Consider the following 16,676-nt stretch of genomic DNA (forward strand, 5'->3'; position numbering starts at 1 on the left):
TCTCCTTACAATACAAAATCAGCTTCAGATGTAAGGAGATATGTTTTTTCCCTTCCCTTTAATTACTGTTTAGAACTGAAAGGGTTTCTAAGGCTGACTGTTGAAGGAGTTGTGATTAATTTGGTGGTATATTTTATGTGTGCGTTTTTTGACAGGAAACTTACAACCCTCTTTTTGACATGGTTTTGGCTTAATTTTCCCATTGCTGCTATATTACTGATTTGTGAGTGTCTTACTGTTCTTTTTTGAAGCTCTTTGTAACAGTTTGCAAAAGTTTGATAAAATATAACTGGGTAGTAAGTAACAATGGTGCATTCTGCAAGCCGTGACAAAAATGTGTCTTTAAAGGCCCTGCTAATTTAGAAAAGGAATTGCTGAGAGATTTTTGAATATTTTATTCTTTTTAGAATTAACCTTTTTTTCCCCTTCAGACAGTAATACTTTTTTTGATAAAGAATTATTTGTTCTTCCTGATAAATATCACTAAATTTCATCTGTTGGCCTCTATCAGTCCAAAGACAAAACAGGTCTTTCTTTTGCCATTTTAATTTGATTTTGTATATAAATTTGTACTTGCTTAAAAATATTGTAATGGTATTATACTGTGGATATCATAAGATAAAAACCTACATATTTTTAATTTATTTGCTCGTTATTTCCAAGGTCTAAGCTATTTTCCTTATATAAGCTTCCCTGATTCTTGCTTCAGTGGGAGTCTTCTTCGATGTAGTATTTCGGCTCTATGAGCTAAGAGGTGAAAACATTATCTAAAAGTTGTATTTGTCTTCCTGCCAAGAGGCCTCAATCTCTCAGAGGCCAATGGACCTATGCTGATTTATAGCAGCTGAGGATCTGCCCCACTGTCTCTGTGGTAGATGCTTTCAAGGCAATGGCTTGATAATGCAGCTGACAGCTATACTCAGATGGAGCAAGCCTCAGTAAATCCTGGGCAAAAGGGTGGAAAGTTGGTTTTGGAAATGCCAGTTCTTTGCAAATTGCTACTCCCTGTAATTTTGCAGTTGGACAGCACTTAGTTGCCCTCTGAGGATGATATTTGCTGTTGTGTGATTTGCATACGTAGTCCTGTTTACTTGTTTAGTTTTCAAGGGAGCTGATCTTTATTTTCTTTTTGTTTCCAGGTGTCAGTCAGTCTCTCCGCCTCCTCTTTTGTCCCCACCCAGAAGCCCAGCCTATCCCCTCAGTGACAGTGAGGAGTCCTGCCGGTCCACCAGGTTCACCAAAGTTTCCAATTCCAGGCTGCTCCTCAAGGACTGGAGCAGACGGGAGTCTGAGCTGAGAGGCCCCTCGGGGCTCCCCTCAGACACAAACTCTCCAAACCACTCTCTAAAAGCTGTGAGCATTGGCTCCTTGGATAAAAGGCTGTCTGTTTGCAAGGCTGAGGACCAAAAAGAGACCCCCAAGGAGACTCAGGATGGGGATGGAATAGGGAACCGTCAGCTCACGCGGAGCACTCTCACCTTGGGAACTGCAGCCAATTTACGGAACATCTCTCTCAGCAGGGCAAGCATCCACTCCCAGGCACTGGACATCAGGCAGAAGATTACAGAATGGGAGTGCCGCAAGCAGCTTTCTCCCAGGATGAGCACACGCGGGGACAAGAGGGACTTCGGGGACAGATCTGGCAGTGAGGGCTGCCCTAGCATATTGCCCTCTCCTTGCAGTGAGAAGACTTTTGATTTTAAAGCATTCCGGAGAATGAGCAGAACATTTTCCGAGTGCTCCTACCCAGAAACAGAGGAAGAGGAGCTCCCAGACAGAGATTCCTGCCATAGGTTGGAAAAGAGACCAAGCAGGAGCGAGGCTCCTTCCAATGCTTTCTTCAAAGGGCATGCCAGAAAAGAGACTTCTGCCGTGCTAAACAGAATACAGAAGATTGAACAGGCATTAAAAGAACAGCCTGGCAGGGGTCTCCCTCAGTTGCCAAGTAGCTGCTATAGTGTTGACAGAGGGAGGAAAAAGTCCATGACGCTGGGTACTGTGGAAGGTTTGAGTGAGAACGTGAACGATAGCAAAGGAGGGACTGTTAGTGTTGGGAGGGATCCAGAAATACCTGCTGAGACTGAAAAAAGTAATAAAACAAAACAAGGGGCTACCACAGATTCTGGTACCCCTAAGCTGCTCCCTGAGAGCCCAGCTAACACAGCAGTGAACCCTGTCCCCAAACCCAAACGCACCTTTGAATATGAAGCTGATAAGAACCACAAAAGTAAACCAAGCAATGGTCTACCTCCTTCTCCTACACCTGCTGCTCCTCCCCCTCTCCCATCCACCCCTGCTCCCCCCGTGACCAGGAGACAGAAGAAAGAGTCACGCTTTCACAGAAAGTCCCAAAATAGGTAAAATCTGGGGAAATGTATTGCACATGATATTAAAATAAATGTAGAGTGATTTGTGAATAACAAGAGTCTTCTCCCTCCTAATACAATGCTTTTGGCCCAAGAAAAGCAAGAAGCCTTTGATACTAGCTTGAGCTCTATCATCAGAATGCACTGACTGGATGTCAACCTGGTACATTACCTTTGTTTTATTACAGTTTTGAAGACAACTGGAATTCTCCTACTAGGAAATCTGGATCCACTGGGGGAGCCTTTGTGACTGCTCCACAACTGCTAAAGGTCATCTGTGTCAATCTGGCATAAACGCCTTACTCTAGATCTTTAATGAAGCATAATTTCATTATCTTCTTAACTCTTGTAATACAACCATTATCATTCTATCAGTGTCCTTGTTGTGTGAGTGTGTTAACCTCAAAGCACATCAATAGGGGATGCATTTGCATCTGAAGGTTGCAGACACAGTAAACATGCCAGCTAGGTGGGATGTTGTCTGTTTCATTCCGTTCTTGGAATTGTCAGTCCTAAATGAGTAGCAATGGATTAGCGAGGGTTTAATTCTGAGAAAACCCTTACAGAGTGGCCTTTGTATGTATAGAGTATACAAAACTGGTGATGAGTGTGGTATTTTTAATCCTTACAGCTACGTTTCCACAGTAGACTGTGTGATTTTTAACTGTGTGACTCCCTCTGACTTTTAATGGGAATGATATGGCTCAAAATCTGTTCACTGCTTGGAAAATGTAGGGGTAAATTGTTCATAACCTTTCAAAGTACTAATTTATGGACACCTTTGGATGCTGTGTGTGTATAACACACACACATTCAGTATTTGAGTTTTACAAGTAACTGCTATGTGCTATTTTGAATGTACTCTATAAATTCAGTATTTGGTACTAGATATTGGCTCAACTTCTTGCTAGCGTATGTCAGCACAACCTGACCTAAAATGCAATGGAGCAGGAGAAAGGGAGGATTGGGCTTTCAGAGCTTGTTTCTGAATTGGATCAAATGACATTACTACTGCTATTTCTCAAAGAAAGAGAGTGAAGAAATGCGAAAAACCAAGATGTGGTTAGTAAATTGTATCTGTGAACCCTGGCTGAAATCTCAGTGAGCAAAACCAAGTCTATGAGCTAATCAGAGTTCTCCCTGTAGCTGAATTTGAAAGAAAGCTGCACTCATTTTGCATAGTGCAGCTCTGTGAATGTTCAGATCACCAGAAGTAATTCTTTTGTGTGCTCATATGTAAGTAATGACACGCATTTGAAAACTTAGACAAGTGATATAGTGAGGAATGTGTACAGTGGCTAGAGCAGGGAATTCACTGTATGATCTGTCATTTATTATAATAATATGTAGCTCTTATGTAGCACTTTTAATCAGTAGATCTCAAAGCGCTTTACAAAGGAGGCCAGTATCACAGTCTTTGTTGTACACGTGCTAAGTGATGACAAATTGCATATTCTCCATCACACAGGCTTACACAGTCACCTGTGCACACAGTTTTTGAGTTCAGTAACCTGTGGTGATTAGGTTAGATAGTGAACTCACAGGGGCAAGGAATATGTCTTTGTATAGCACTCGGCACAATGGGGCCCTAGGCCTGAATGGGCCCTTTGGGGGTTAGCATTAAACTAATAATGATGATCATAAGGGTGTAAAATGTAGAGTTGAGAGGACTGCCATCGTCGCTACTTGATTTAGTTGGGGTTGGTCCTGCTTTGAGCAGGGGGTTGGACTAGATGACCTCCTGAGGTATCTTCCAACCCTGATATTCTATGATCCTACTTGATGCCTTGCACAAACCAGGTCGACTTCTGCAGCCCGATTCCCCACATTCCCCAGCTTTACTCCAGTGTCACAGCACTGATTTCAGTAGAGTTACTGTTCATTTACACAGGGTAAGAAAGCAGTGAATCAGGCCCCTAAATTCCGTTCAAGTGATTGCAGTCAAATACTGCAGAAGCAAATTCAAAGCCTGGATTGATGTCCATTGTTGATTCTGTCCCTGAACATCTCTGTGACTCTAGTTTCTAGCTTTAAAATAATTCCCATGTTTGTAAAGTGTTTTGTTTGTAAAGTGATCTTCTGATGCAAATCATTTAAGAGGTGCCATGTTTTTATTATTATTATGTATTATTAAAATTGGCATCTCTGAGCTGCCACCTTACTGTTGGTAGATATAATATTTGATATTAGCCCTGCGTGTCAGAACAAACATCTGTGCTGCTTTGCACTTGGCTATCGTGAGAACTTGAACATTTCGTTTAAACTATTATTTCTCTTTGAGTGTTATTGTAGCATAAAACAGAATTGAAAAGTGGTTTACAATCTTTCATACTTGGTTGCCAGGGGGACAGAGTCAGGCAGTATCCTTGGGATCTGGACCCCATAGTGTAGGGGAGCAGGAAAGCAGCAGTGGATGACAACACTGGGGGATGTCTGCCTTGGCTGGCCTCTGAGGAAAGAGCATGGAGAAAGGACCAATCTCTTCAGGATGGGCTGTGTGACTAGGCTTCCTGGGACATCTACAAGAGATGGAGGCGTCTTTTGTGAAAGGCAGGGGGAACAATGGAGGAAAAGTATGCAAAGTGTCTGGGGGAACTTGTTAGGAAAGTTTTTCCTGAGCAGAGGGGAGGAGCAATCTGTCCACAGCTGAACCCAAAAGGTCTGGTGGGTCCAGCATTTGTTTAGTCATAATCCATCCCCTGCAGAACAGATATTGTCCTAAATATTGTCACTTCTCAGAAAGATGGCTGACATTGTCAGAAAGCTCAAAGAAGCCAATAATAATGATAAAGTCAGCTTTCAAAGGCAGCACAGTGCTTTTCAGAAGATGGTTCCTATTTCTGGGATTTTTTTCAGTTTCATGAGTGCATGAGTTCCCTTGACCCATGGGTCCAGAAATGACTTTTAGGAGCCTATGCACTGCCTTGATTTGTGATGTTGCATTGAAGTCAATGAGTGTTAAATGCCTAACCTGCTTAGACATTTTTGAAAATCCCTCTAGGTGCCTATCTGCATCTGTAGGACCCTAAATAGTTTTGAAAACGGTCTCTAAGCCTCTGCGTTGCTGTACTGGTGGTTTACATGAAAAATAGGCCTGAACCAAAATCTCACGGCCAAGCATACCCTAAATTTGGAGTGAGTTCAGAACTGGATCTGAAACTCAGGGTTGGCTCCTATCAGCATCCTGTATCAGTAACATGGATCTGAACATCCTCAGTCTTTATGCAGATCGTAGGCCACTGGTAATCACAGTGAGCCAGCAATCCATGAGGCTAAGCCCAGAGGAATGGGCAGTGCATAGCTGCTACTTCAGGGAGGTATTGTGTATCTCAGAGAACAAGACTGTGCACCTGCCATTCCTCATCCCAGGCTCCTGATGAACAAATTAGAGAGGGGGAAGCAGTGAGTGGAGCCTAGGTTCCACCTTACCAACACTCCAGACAGCAGCATGGAGCTGGCGTGAATGAAAAAGTGAGAGACACTGATATGAAGGCTTCAGTAAATTCCCTTCCCCTGGGGGGAGCAGGGAAGGAATTGCAATTCCTGGGGTAGCACAGCTGCCGGGCTACCAAGTGCCAGCCCTGTCACACATTCCCACAGTCCAGCTGGACTATTTATGCAACCAGCTATACTGCAGGGATGGCCCTGAACTTGCATCTCCTAACTATTGTGATGCTATGGTGGAAAGAAGGGAAGGGGCCCAATAGTGGGGCTAGTTTCCCTCAGCAGTCAGAGATCTCCACCCAGCTGCTCCCAGAGGGCCCTGAGTACCCATTCACCTCCAGACACACCCAAACTGCTTTCAGCACCCCCCCCTCAGAGAGCAAACCCTCCCCAAACAGCACCTCCAGATATCATCATCAGCCACACCCACCCCTCCAACTACCTTCCAGCACTCACCTTCCTAGGCCACAGCCATCATGTTTTGTGCAGCTCTGTATCCCATCCTTGCCACTGCCTGGAACAGGGTCTGTGAGAGAAATCAGTGACACTTTTATCCATGAGAAACACTGCACATGGAGCTGTGCAAAACCTTGGCAGCCATGTGCTGCCCTTTATGAATGGCTGAGTCTAAAAGCTCAAACTAGCTCATATTTTTTTCCAGTTAAAACTCAGTAGCCATGTAAAACCAACATGGTGCCTCAGCTAAAACAGTAACTGATAACTATTAATGGCCAAGATTTTTTCCAAAATAGAAACCTACATTTTTGTAGTCAGACATTCATAGCTAGGCACCTGATTTTCACAAGTGTCCAGCACCCAGCAGCTCCCATTTTTTCTTGGGTAATGTGTATGCCCCGTTGTCATAGAATCATAGCATATCAGGGTTGGAAGGGACCTCAGGAGGTCATCTAGTCCAACCCCCTGCTCAAAGCTCTGCTCAAATCCCCTCTGTGCTTCTGGTGGGATTATGTGTATTGAAAACTAAATTAAGAGAGTAAACTGTTACTATGAGTTCCCAGGTCTCTAAACCTTTCCAGACTATTATACCCTTTTCAGGAGTCTGATTTGTCTTGCATACCCCCAAGTTTCACCTCACTTAAAAACTACTGGACATAAAAATTCAAAAGTGTCTCAGCACACTAATACTGAAAAATTGCTTACTCTTATTTTTTAGCATATGATTACAAAATAAATCAATTGAAATATAAATATTGTACTTACATTTCAGTATATAGAGTAGTATAAACAAATCGTATGAAATTTTAGTTTGCACTGACTTTGTTAGTGCTTTATATGTATCCTAGTGTAAGACTAGGCAAATATCTAGATGAGTGGATGTCGTCCTGGAAGATCTCTGCGTACCCCCAGGGGTACGTCTACCTCTGGTTGAGAACCACTCGCCTAGTGTATCTGGGGAAAGCATAACTTCAAGAGAGCATCTTTCTCCTGGGAAGAGAGGGCAGTGTATTCCAGTGGCTGAAGCACAGGAGAAGTTCTAACCCTAGCTCTGCTATTGACTCATTTACAGTCTAGTAAGTATTTACATGGGGAACAAATCTTTAATGAGGGGCTCTTCAGCCTAGCAGAGAAAGGTATAACACAGTCCAATGGCTGGAAGTTGAACCTAAACATATTCAGCCTGGAAATAAGGTGGACATTTTTGACAGTGAACATAATGAACCATTGGAACCATTTACCAAAGGTCATGGTAGATTCTCCATCACTGGCAGTTTTTAAGATTGGATGTTTTTCTATGCGGTATGCTCTAGGAATTATTTTGGGGATGTTCTATAGCCTGTTCTATACAGGAGGTCAGACTGGGTGATCACAACGGTCCCTTCTGGCCTTGGAATCTCTGAAATCTATGAAGTGCTGAGCACAGCCATGCCTAAATGCCTTTAAAAATCTGGGCCTTAGTCTCTCTGTGCCTCATTTCCCCATCTGTACAATGGGGGTAATAGCATTTCCCTATCTCCCAAGGTGGTGGTGAGGATAAAGACACCAAAGACTGTGAGGCACCCAGATACTATAGGAATGGTGGGTTATGTAAGTGGTTACATAGATAGGACCTGTTCTTTTCATTATGCTGTTTCATCATAATTCACTTAGGGCTTGATGGGCCCCCAGACTAATCGGCCATGTTCAGGTACATTGGAGAGTCAGAACCCCACTTGTGTCTGTGCATGGGCTACCCAATCTTCGGTTTGGGTGGAAAGGATGGGGAATGGAAAGAGCTTTTGGTCTACCCACCAGCACAGCTGAACTGGCTTGTGAGGTACCATAATTTCCTGCTGGTACAGGCCAGCAGCAACATGGAGGAAACAGAGAGGTAATTTTTCCTCTTGGAGGCACAATTCCTTCCCTGCACTATTCCCTGGGCAACACAGCTATGTGCTACTCCCTACTCAGGGGTTGGCCACCCCAGCTCTTAAAGTACAGCTCAGACATTTTCAGTGATTTTTATCATCACTCGGAGAACAAATGAACAGCTGATTCTTTAGGTCATTATAAAACCTTGATACTAATTACTTCATTGCATTGTTTTAAACTCTAGAAAATCCTTTGAGTTTGAAGATGCTTCAAGCCTGCAGTCTTTGTACCCTCCCTCCCCAGCTGAGAACGGTACAGAAAGCCAGCATAAGTTTGGATCCAAGAGCACTTTAGAGGAGAATGCCTATGAAGACATTGTAGGTAAGGACCTGTTACAACACATGAAATAGCTACTTGATGTTGAGCAATTGTGGTTAGACAATACATTGTTGAACACATGCCCTGAACAAAAACGCTCAGCTGCTGCCAGTAAGAAGAAATGAAATGGGGCAGAGGGGAGGTAAATGGGCTGATGCATCAGAGCAAACGCATTATTCACAGTCTGCACGCAGGAGGTCTTGATTCCTTCAAACCTCATTGAATGGTCTTATTGGAAACAGATTGGTCAGCCATCCTTGTGCTTTTCATGGACTAACTCACTGTTTCCTAAGGTCTTGGCTTGAAGCCACAGTGGGTTTAAAATGTATGGGGGAGGGGAGGGAACAATAGATGCAGAGTTTGCAGAACTATCAAGCAGCAGAGCTGTTCTTCTTGGAGTTGTGTGGTCAGCCTAAGCTCTGGAGGACTTCTGTGGGGACTGTCCCAGAGCAATTGTTCTGTGATCTTCCCTCACGCCTAGTTGATTGGATTGGTTACAAAGAATTTCATCTTTCTGTGCTGTCAGGAATGCCAAACATTGTCTTGATAAAGCCACAGAAATAAAAATAATCTTCCTCAACCCAAGAAGAAAATGACTGGCCCTTCTTTATTGTGTATGTTCTTTTAACATATGCCCGTCAAAAGAAATGTTATAATAATTGGTACTAGGGACTTGGACCACAGATTTTCCATATGGCCGAGGAGTGCCTGCATTATTTTTTTTTTGAGAAGGGTGCCCAGCTGGCATCCCTGGACACTGAAGCCTTCTCATGTGTACACAGAGCAGTTGACAGTGGCGATGCAAGTTTTCTTCTCCGCCCCGTCTGTCTTATGTAGCTGCGATACTAAAGCACCTGTCACTATTGCTGTGGTGTCTAGAGGTTGTGGAGAAAAATGGGACTCATTCCTGCAAGGGGCTGAGCACATTCAACTCCCATTGAAGCCAGTGGCAGTTGAGGATTCTCAGTATCTAGCAGAATTGTGCCCATGGTAGGATCTGCCCAGAAGGAACAGTCAGTCCTTCTTATTCCTTGGTTTAGCTGTCTGCTTTTATCTTCCTTTGGTTTATGCTTTGGCAAAGAGGTACGTCTCAAAGCGGCGAACAGAGTTATTCTTCCCCGGTCTCTTTTGTGGCAGTGCCCATGAGGTGTGGGCCTGTTGTTGCCTCTGGCTCCCTTGGGCTTACAGCTGGGCTCTGTTAGTTGAGATGCTGCTGAAGTGGCACATCCTGGCAGGAGATGCTGCCCTTGGACTAGCATGGGCCTATCCCACTAAGGGACTTGGCAGGTTAATGACAGAGCCTGGCAGCGTACTTCATCCCTCTCCTAGAGAGACCAGCACTAGAAGTGAGAGAGCAGTTGATTTTCCAGGCCCATTCAGCCTTTGTTTTGCCAATTAGTTGTGGTTTTCTGTAATGTGTGTGGTCCATTGCTCCTGGTTGGGGTCAGATTACCTTACTAGGGAAACAAAAACCTGTTAAAATATTCCTCTCACTCTCTGTTTTAATTTTTTTAAAGTGCAGTGGAGAACCTGATAACTAATATGGATGGACAGACACAGCTGGCCTTATGGCTATAACAGTGTCTCTTTGTTCATCCTTCAGGCCAAATTCTGCCCTTGAGAGGGCAGCTCCCACTGACTTCAGTGTAAATCTGGCACGCACACAAACAGACACGTCTGAAGGCAGAATTTTCCCCTCTCTGTTTTAAAACAGCTCAGCTATGCTTTCCAGTTCTCTCACTCAAAGAAGATGCTCTGAGAACTGCAGGGGTACTCCTGTCCCATCTGTGCACATAAACCTGCACCAGAGGCTGTGTAGGCAGAAGAACACACTTGGCATGAAGAGTTCTCACTAGTAATCGCAGAACTTCTACATAAGCTGACAGACCCCCTGGGTAGCTGACATGGGAAAATCATATTGCACGTTACATTACACATCACTGCTCAGGGACTGTCAACACGCTGCCAGATGTTAAGTTTGTAACACTTGTTTTCCCCCTTTCCGTGTGTTTTTTACATTGTAAAATCAAAACAAAATGCTCAGCATTGGAAAGAATACGCCTTTTGGCTAAAAGGGACACAGGGTCCAGTATAATAGAATAATAATTTACTCTTCTATCTTCTGAGAACTATAAACCTGCTCCTGAAAGATTATATCTTGGGTACATTGACAAGGCATTGGGGAGAGTCTGCAGTGTTTCTATCAGTGGATAAACAGAGAACTTCATTGTTTTCTACTTCTTTCTAACAGCCTCTTTTCCAAAGTGCTACCTTCAATACATGCTGTGATGGAAGAATACCTAATTAATATAATTCTTTATAGAAGCCAACACATATTAATAGAGTAAAGCCAAAACAAAGCAGTTTGATCTCAGCCTTTAATGAAAATCTGCTAGTGTAGTCTACTTGATCATTTGTTATCTAACACATTGTATGTCATAATTAATACATAACTGGTAGTTTTAGGCCCAAATCTTTAAAGAGCACTTTTTTATGTGCCATCATAGATTGTGCTCATGCAAGTACATTTTGTAGATTTGGGCTTAAGTCATGGAAAGAAATCACTTTCTGTCACTGCTAACTGGGTTTGCAGATGAATGCTTGACCTAGAGGTGAAAATCTGTCTAGCCCATAACTGATTGCCTGAGTCATCTATTCACCTAAAGCCTCACTGGTGACTAACTGACCATGACTGTAGTAATACAGAAAGTTTTGCCAAAATAAATATGAATAATGCTGGTAACTGTATAAAAACAGGGAATTCCAGGCATTGCCATGGAGTTCCTTGCTCCTGGGACAAGGCTGCAGAATTTTTCGAGGCCTAAAGATCCATACTTTTCATCTACCTCAAACCTGCTTGCTTCTCATTCTATCTAAACTCTGTCTTGGTGGATGCAGAATTAAATCCATGGGAGCTGTATTGTCTGCTGCTAGCATTTGTATTGTGAACCATTGGTAGCAAAAGTCTGTCCTTTCAGTGGAAAATGGATGGCAGTTGTGGATGCTTGTCTTCTTTGAGAAAGAATTATCTACAAGGGAGGAGTGTCTCTGAAAAGCTTTTACAATATATGGGGCAGTGACATGAGTGCTATCTAATACTGAACTCTATAATCAGAGCTAATATAGGGATCAAACTATTACCTTCAGGCATGCAAGGACCATTCAGATTCATTGTTCTTTGGTAGTAGTTCCTTACTCAATAAACCTTACATTATCCTAATGCATACTTACACCATACTTTTGTCTTCCTTCCTCCATAGAGTGTTTTCTTTTTCTTCAGGTTGGGGAGGGCAGGAAATAAAGCAGTGGTGGATTATTGTTGCTAATTTGTTTTGTTTTTAATTTATATTAGTCAAAGAGCTGAATTGGTGTTTTACACAATATTTTTAAACTAACTGATAGAACTTTGAAGTCCATTAAAGTACCTACAGTTGCAAGACAGAAGCTTTGTTTAATTTTGTAACATTTTTGTAATTTTCACAGATTAAATGTAAATTCAAGCAAGAGACTGGAAAACAATAATCCCCTCTGAACTGAGTAGTAAAAGATTAGATAAAGGGGAGCACATTCTGGATATTATTCAGAGCTCAACTGAATGTGCGTGGAACCATGTGGGCTTCATTTGTCTTCCATACTGGAGCTTGGTGGAATGTGACAGTCATAGTAAACTTTACATAATTTTGCTTCTTGTGGTTTAGAATGAGCCTTTAATCAGACCCAAACTGCTGTGGCTTTATAAATTCAGTTGGGGAAACCTACCATGCTTGGCTTGGTATACATTTAGAAAACTATCACAGCAATATAACAGAGATGTCTGAAAACGTCGTTTCTGCTGCTCTTGTAGACAGCAGCATTTCCTGCCATATGTGTCATATGTTTTCAGTTTTCCAGCCCCTTTCCCAATAATCAGTGAAATAATTTTGAACATTGTTATCTAATTAAGTCTAATCTCTGGTATTTCTAAAGCACCTCTCACCTTAGTGTCTAGCCTTTAGAAGAGAGCAAATGATGTCATTGCCACTGACGGTGAACTAAGACGGTGAGATGAAGACAATGCAAAGCACAGAGCAGTTACTCTCCACAGATGTAAAGTGTTGGTGAAAATTTGATAAAATGGTGATTAAAAAACAATCAAACAAGAAAATGGGCAACAATTCATATTAGAAAATAGATTGTTTAAAAAATCTAATTTTACAAGTACAGTAAGAGTTTATTCATGCCAAGAAACACTTCTTACCTTCTGAACCATCAGAGTGCTAGCGGTTCAACAAAATTGGTGGAGCTTGTCTCTAACATGAGACTTTATAGAAAACCCAGTGTTCAGTGGGGCTGCATGTGCTCAAAGAGTGTGTTGCATCTTAGCAAGGAACTGTTCACGATCTCTCTGGCACCTCTGCAGTTGCCCTGTCCAAGAAGGATGCTACTCTTTTTTTGCTGAGAAATCTGCCTACCCTGACTGTTGACAGAAAAAGTTTTCCTGAGAAGGGTGGGGCTGACTTGCATTCTTTTCCTCCTTGGAGCTGTATTAATAGTGATCATGTAATTAAAAGCTCTGCGGTTTCTTGTTTCTCTGCTACTTATGAAACCATGGAGACTTATTAAACACCCAGCCTTTGTATATGTGCCAGACTGTTCTTCTATCAGGTGTAGTCCTTTACTGGACTTTTGTTTGAGATAGGATTTATTGCAGTCACATGCATTGGTGTAGAGATGTCTTGCTCCCACGATAGAGAAGGTTATCATTATAGTTTGCCAGGTCATACACAACAATTTGTTCATTTACTAAATTTCTGTCTTTAGTAAGTATGGATCTGAACAGGCTACAGTTGATGATCTATCGTAACTGTAAAAATTAGCAGGTAGATTCATCAACACTGTGAGTCTTTCAACTGAGACTAGGTCTAGTTAACCTCAAATTATTTGGCTGCATAGTGTTCATTTAAATAGTAGGGAAGAATAACTCCCCTCCACATTAGGAATTTCTAGGTAGAATTCGGTGACGTGTTATACAGGAGAGTCAGACTAGATAATCATCATGGTCTTTTCTGGCCTGAAAGCCTATTAAATCGATGAGAAACAATGGAACTATGCTGATTTACATCAGCTGAGAATCTGACCCTTTGATTTTAAGCAGGCCTGGCTCAAGAAAAAAGATGTATAAGTACAGTACCTACAAGGAAATTCCCCTTGTTTTTAAAAAATAAATTAAACAAATTGACTTTGGGACACAGCTGTGTAGTAACAGAACATGGGGAGGGAGCACTTTTCCTTGCACTATTGCACTCTGCCTTGCACAATACACAAAGAGGACACTACATTATAGACTGAACTTGGAATGCTCCAAATGCTTTGTACACACAGGGCCAGATTCACTTTTTCTAATGTGGAGAGTGGCAAGTTACATCCAGGGGCGGCTCCAGGCACCAGCGCAGCAAGCGCGTGCCTGGGGCAGCAAGCTGTGGGGGGGGGTGGCCTGCCGGTCGCTGTGAGGGAAGCAGGCAGGTGGCTTCCAGCGGCGCGCCTGCGGGAGGTCCACCGGCCCTGCGGCTTCAGCAGTAATTCGGCGGCGGGGACGCTGATGGCGTGGCACCAGCAGACCTCTCACAGGCATGCTGCCGAATCCGCGTGACTAGCAGACCGCCCGCAGGCGCGCCACCGAAAGCCGCCTGCCTGCCGTGCTTGGGGCGGCAAAAAACATAGAGCTGCCCCTGGTTGCATCCTGTCCCCAAGCCCCCAGAAGTGACAGATGTGCCACAGAAGAGGGCCAGTTGTGGTATTGCCACTGCCTTCCACCAGGCATTCCTTTTGGTCCGGGACAGGTTTCAGTTTGTGGCCAGGACTCCATAGGCACGCCACTGCTATTGGGACACACTGAACAAGTTTGTATCCTGGCTAGGGTTGGTACATGCCCTAGTTGTTTAATGCTGCACACTTTGGGGTTGTATTAGCCCTTCCTCCCTAACCCTTGGCAGGTTTTCTGACAAGGTCTTTCCCTCCAGCTGTACTCTTCTGTCAGAATAGCTCCAGGGCTGAATCTATCCCATTAGCTAATTGTTTTCCATACGTCTTTTTGTAGGAGATAACTAAGTGCCTGATCCTGCCCCCATGAGAGTTTTGCTCTTGTCTTAAATAGGATCAGGATCAGTCCCCAAGTATTATTATGTCCATATTGCAGAAGGGGATACGGTCACATTGAAGTTAAGTGACTTGCCCAAGGCCATATTGGGGAGTCAGTGTCAAAACTTGGACTAGAACTCACTAGTAGCAGGCTTCTGGCTCTAGGTTAGAGTTAGATCACTAGACCGTGTCTCTCTGGCTCACTGTCATGGTTGATATAATCAGCAGTGGGTGGGTGGGTGGGGGGCGTTTCTTATTCATAAAGTTTAGGTAAATTTTCAACCGCCATTTAAAATATAATGTAGAATGAACAAGCATGGAAGATTGATACCAACAAATAGCCACAGTCAGGAAGTGCCCCTGTAGAACTTGCTCCAGTGGAATAGGAATTGCCATTGAGAAGCTGCCAAGCTTCTAGATAGACAAGATATTAAAGAAGGACAGAGAATACAGAAAGGGAGAAGGGTGAAAGGATAGTCAGTGGCATTCGTTGGTATCATGCATATATCTGTGCAAAAATCATTACATTCATTAATCAGGATCCCAACTGGAAATTATTAGGAAACAAGGTGATTTTTATTTTAAAGTTGGGCTATGAAGTTCATGTCCAAATCTGGATGCTAACCCTCTGAAAGAGTGGAGGCATTTGGATCTGGGATTTGGGCATTGCCCATTATAGAGATAGGAGTTAGCTTTAAAATTTGGCTCTAGATTCAGATCTGATCTCTTTTTCTCCCGCCCTCCACATCCAGAGTTTTTACTTTGGCCTATTATGGAGACCGGAGACCGTCACAAATTCCTGATCTGGTTCCAGACTTCCCCCAAATTCAGGGATGTCTAGAGTCAGGATTTTGGTTCAGACCCATCTCTCTTTTATTTATTTGTCAAACATTCAGAAATTATTTGAGGCCGGACAAAATGCGCCTTTGAAGCCTGTGAAGCTCCCAGTCAGCTGAACCATACATGATTTTTTTTTTTTAAAGATTGGCTTTAAATAAAAGGTGATAGTTAAGTTGTGTTGGAAATCTGGCCTTCTGAGAACGGATGTAAGGCAGGAAAAGGAGACACACAGAAAAACTGAGCAGCTTAAAGTAGATGCAGCTGCTGTCAGCCACTATGTGCGCTTTGATGTCTGCAGAACTGCTGCAGTCTATTGATGAAAATTGAAGGACTTGTAGTATTTCTAAAATTAAGATGGAATTTCTGAATGGGGTTCAAGCACCTCCTCCCCTTTTGCTCTGGGGGCTATATTGGAAAGAGTTTGCAGCATAGGGGAGCTGCTCCCTAGAATGCAGAGAATGCAATAGTGGCTGGGGTTTGTGAGGAATATGTACTGGGAGGGAGGTTCTGTGTGTTCCCCGGATCATCACACCTGTCCACAAGCCGCTCAGTTGAGTCCTGTATGTTTCAATAGCCTATGGATAATTGGAAACTTAAACTAGTAAATGTTTATAGCTGCACATGGCATTGTAAGGGTAGATAGAGACAATGTCAACTAAAACATCACACTTCTGTCTGAAATACTGTTAGCTACTGATGTTTCAACTAACACCTAAGAAGACCAGAACCAGGGTAGATTAGAGGAACAAAATATTTCCTCTAGTCTTTCTGTTTGTTGTTATGCACATTTCATTTTGTGGTTTGTCTAGCGTAGCTGGTCAGTTTCCCCTGCTGTGGGTCTGGGTCTTTCTCACAGCAACAGGGGAAAGCAAAACATTGAAAAAATAAATGATTGTAAAACTACAAAATTGGCAGAGATACAAAGGAGTGGGCGGAGTTAACTTTATTGTTCTGTTTGTTAATTCACTAGATTTCAAGGTGACTCAGCCCATGTAAATCTCATGCTTCGTGGCCTTGACTGATCCCCACGCAGGCTAGCGAGAAAAATGTCCCTCCCCCACTTTCAAAGCACTTCAAAATTGACCAGGTGCAGAGTTTTCACTACTTTCTCCAAGTCTGTTTCCCAAGGTCTAGGGTGCAACCCCCGAGAAAGTATGGATGGCTAGATGGGGGGGTAGGCCAATCTCTCAGTTGCTCTCCAGAGTGAGCAGTTCGTTACTG

The 16,676-nt window shown here is 43.1% G+C and overlaps 1 protein-coding gene across 14 annotated transcripts in view; it reads left to right on the forward strand.

Annotated features, from left to right (window-relative positions):
• DENND2B (DENN domain containing 2B) overlaps positions 1-16,676 on the forward strand; it is a 307,999-nt gene that overhangs the window by 187,711 nt on the left and 103,612 nt on the right. For 11 of the 14 annotated variants that reach the window (XM_039538757.1, XM_039538759.1, XM_039538756.1 and 8 more), the window contains 2 exons: positions 1,140-2,357; positions 8,365-8,501. In XM_039538757.1, coding sequence (XP_039394691.1) covers positions 1,140-2,357; positions 8,365-8,501 — 1,355 coding nt within the window. The remainder of the gene's footprint in view (positions 1-1,139; positions 2,358-8,364; positions 8,502-16,676) is intronic. The other 3 variants (XM_039538768.1, XM_039538767.1, XM_039538769.1) reach the window with 1 other exon arrangement.

The sequence above is a fragment of the Mauremys reevesii genome, linkage group 4 (assembly GCF_016161935.1).
Source record: "Mauremys reevesii isolate NIE-2019 linkage group 4, ASM1616193v1, whole genome shotgun sequence".
Classification (NCBI taxonomy): domain Eukaryota; kingdom Metazoa; phylum Chordata; order Testudines; family Geoemydidae; genus Mauremys; species Mauremys reevesii.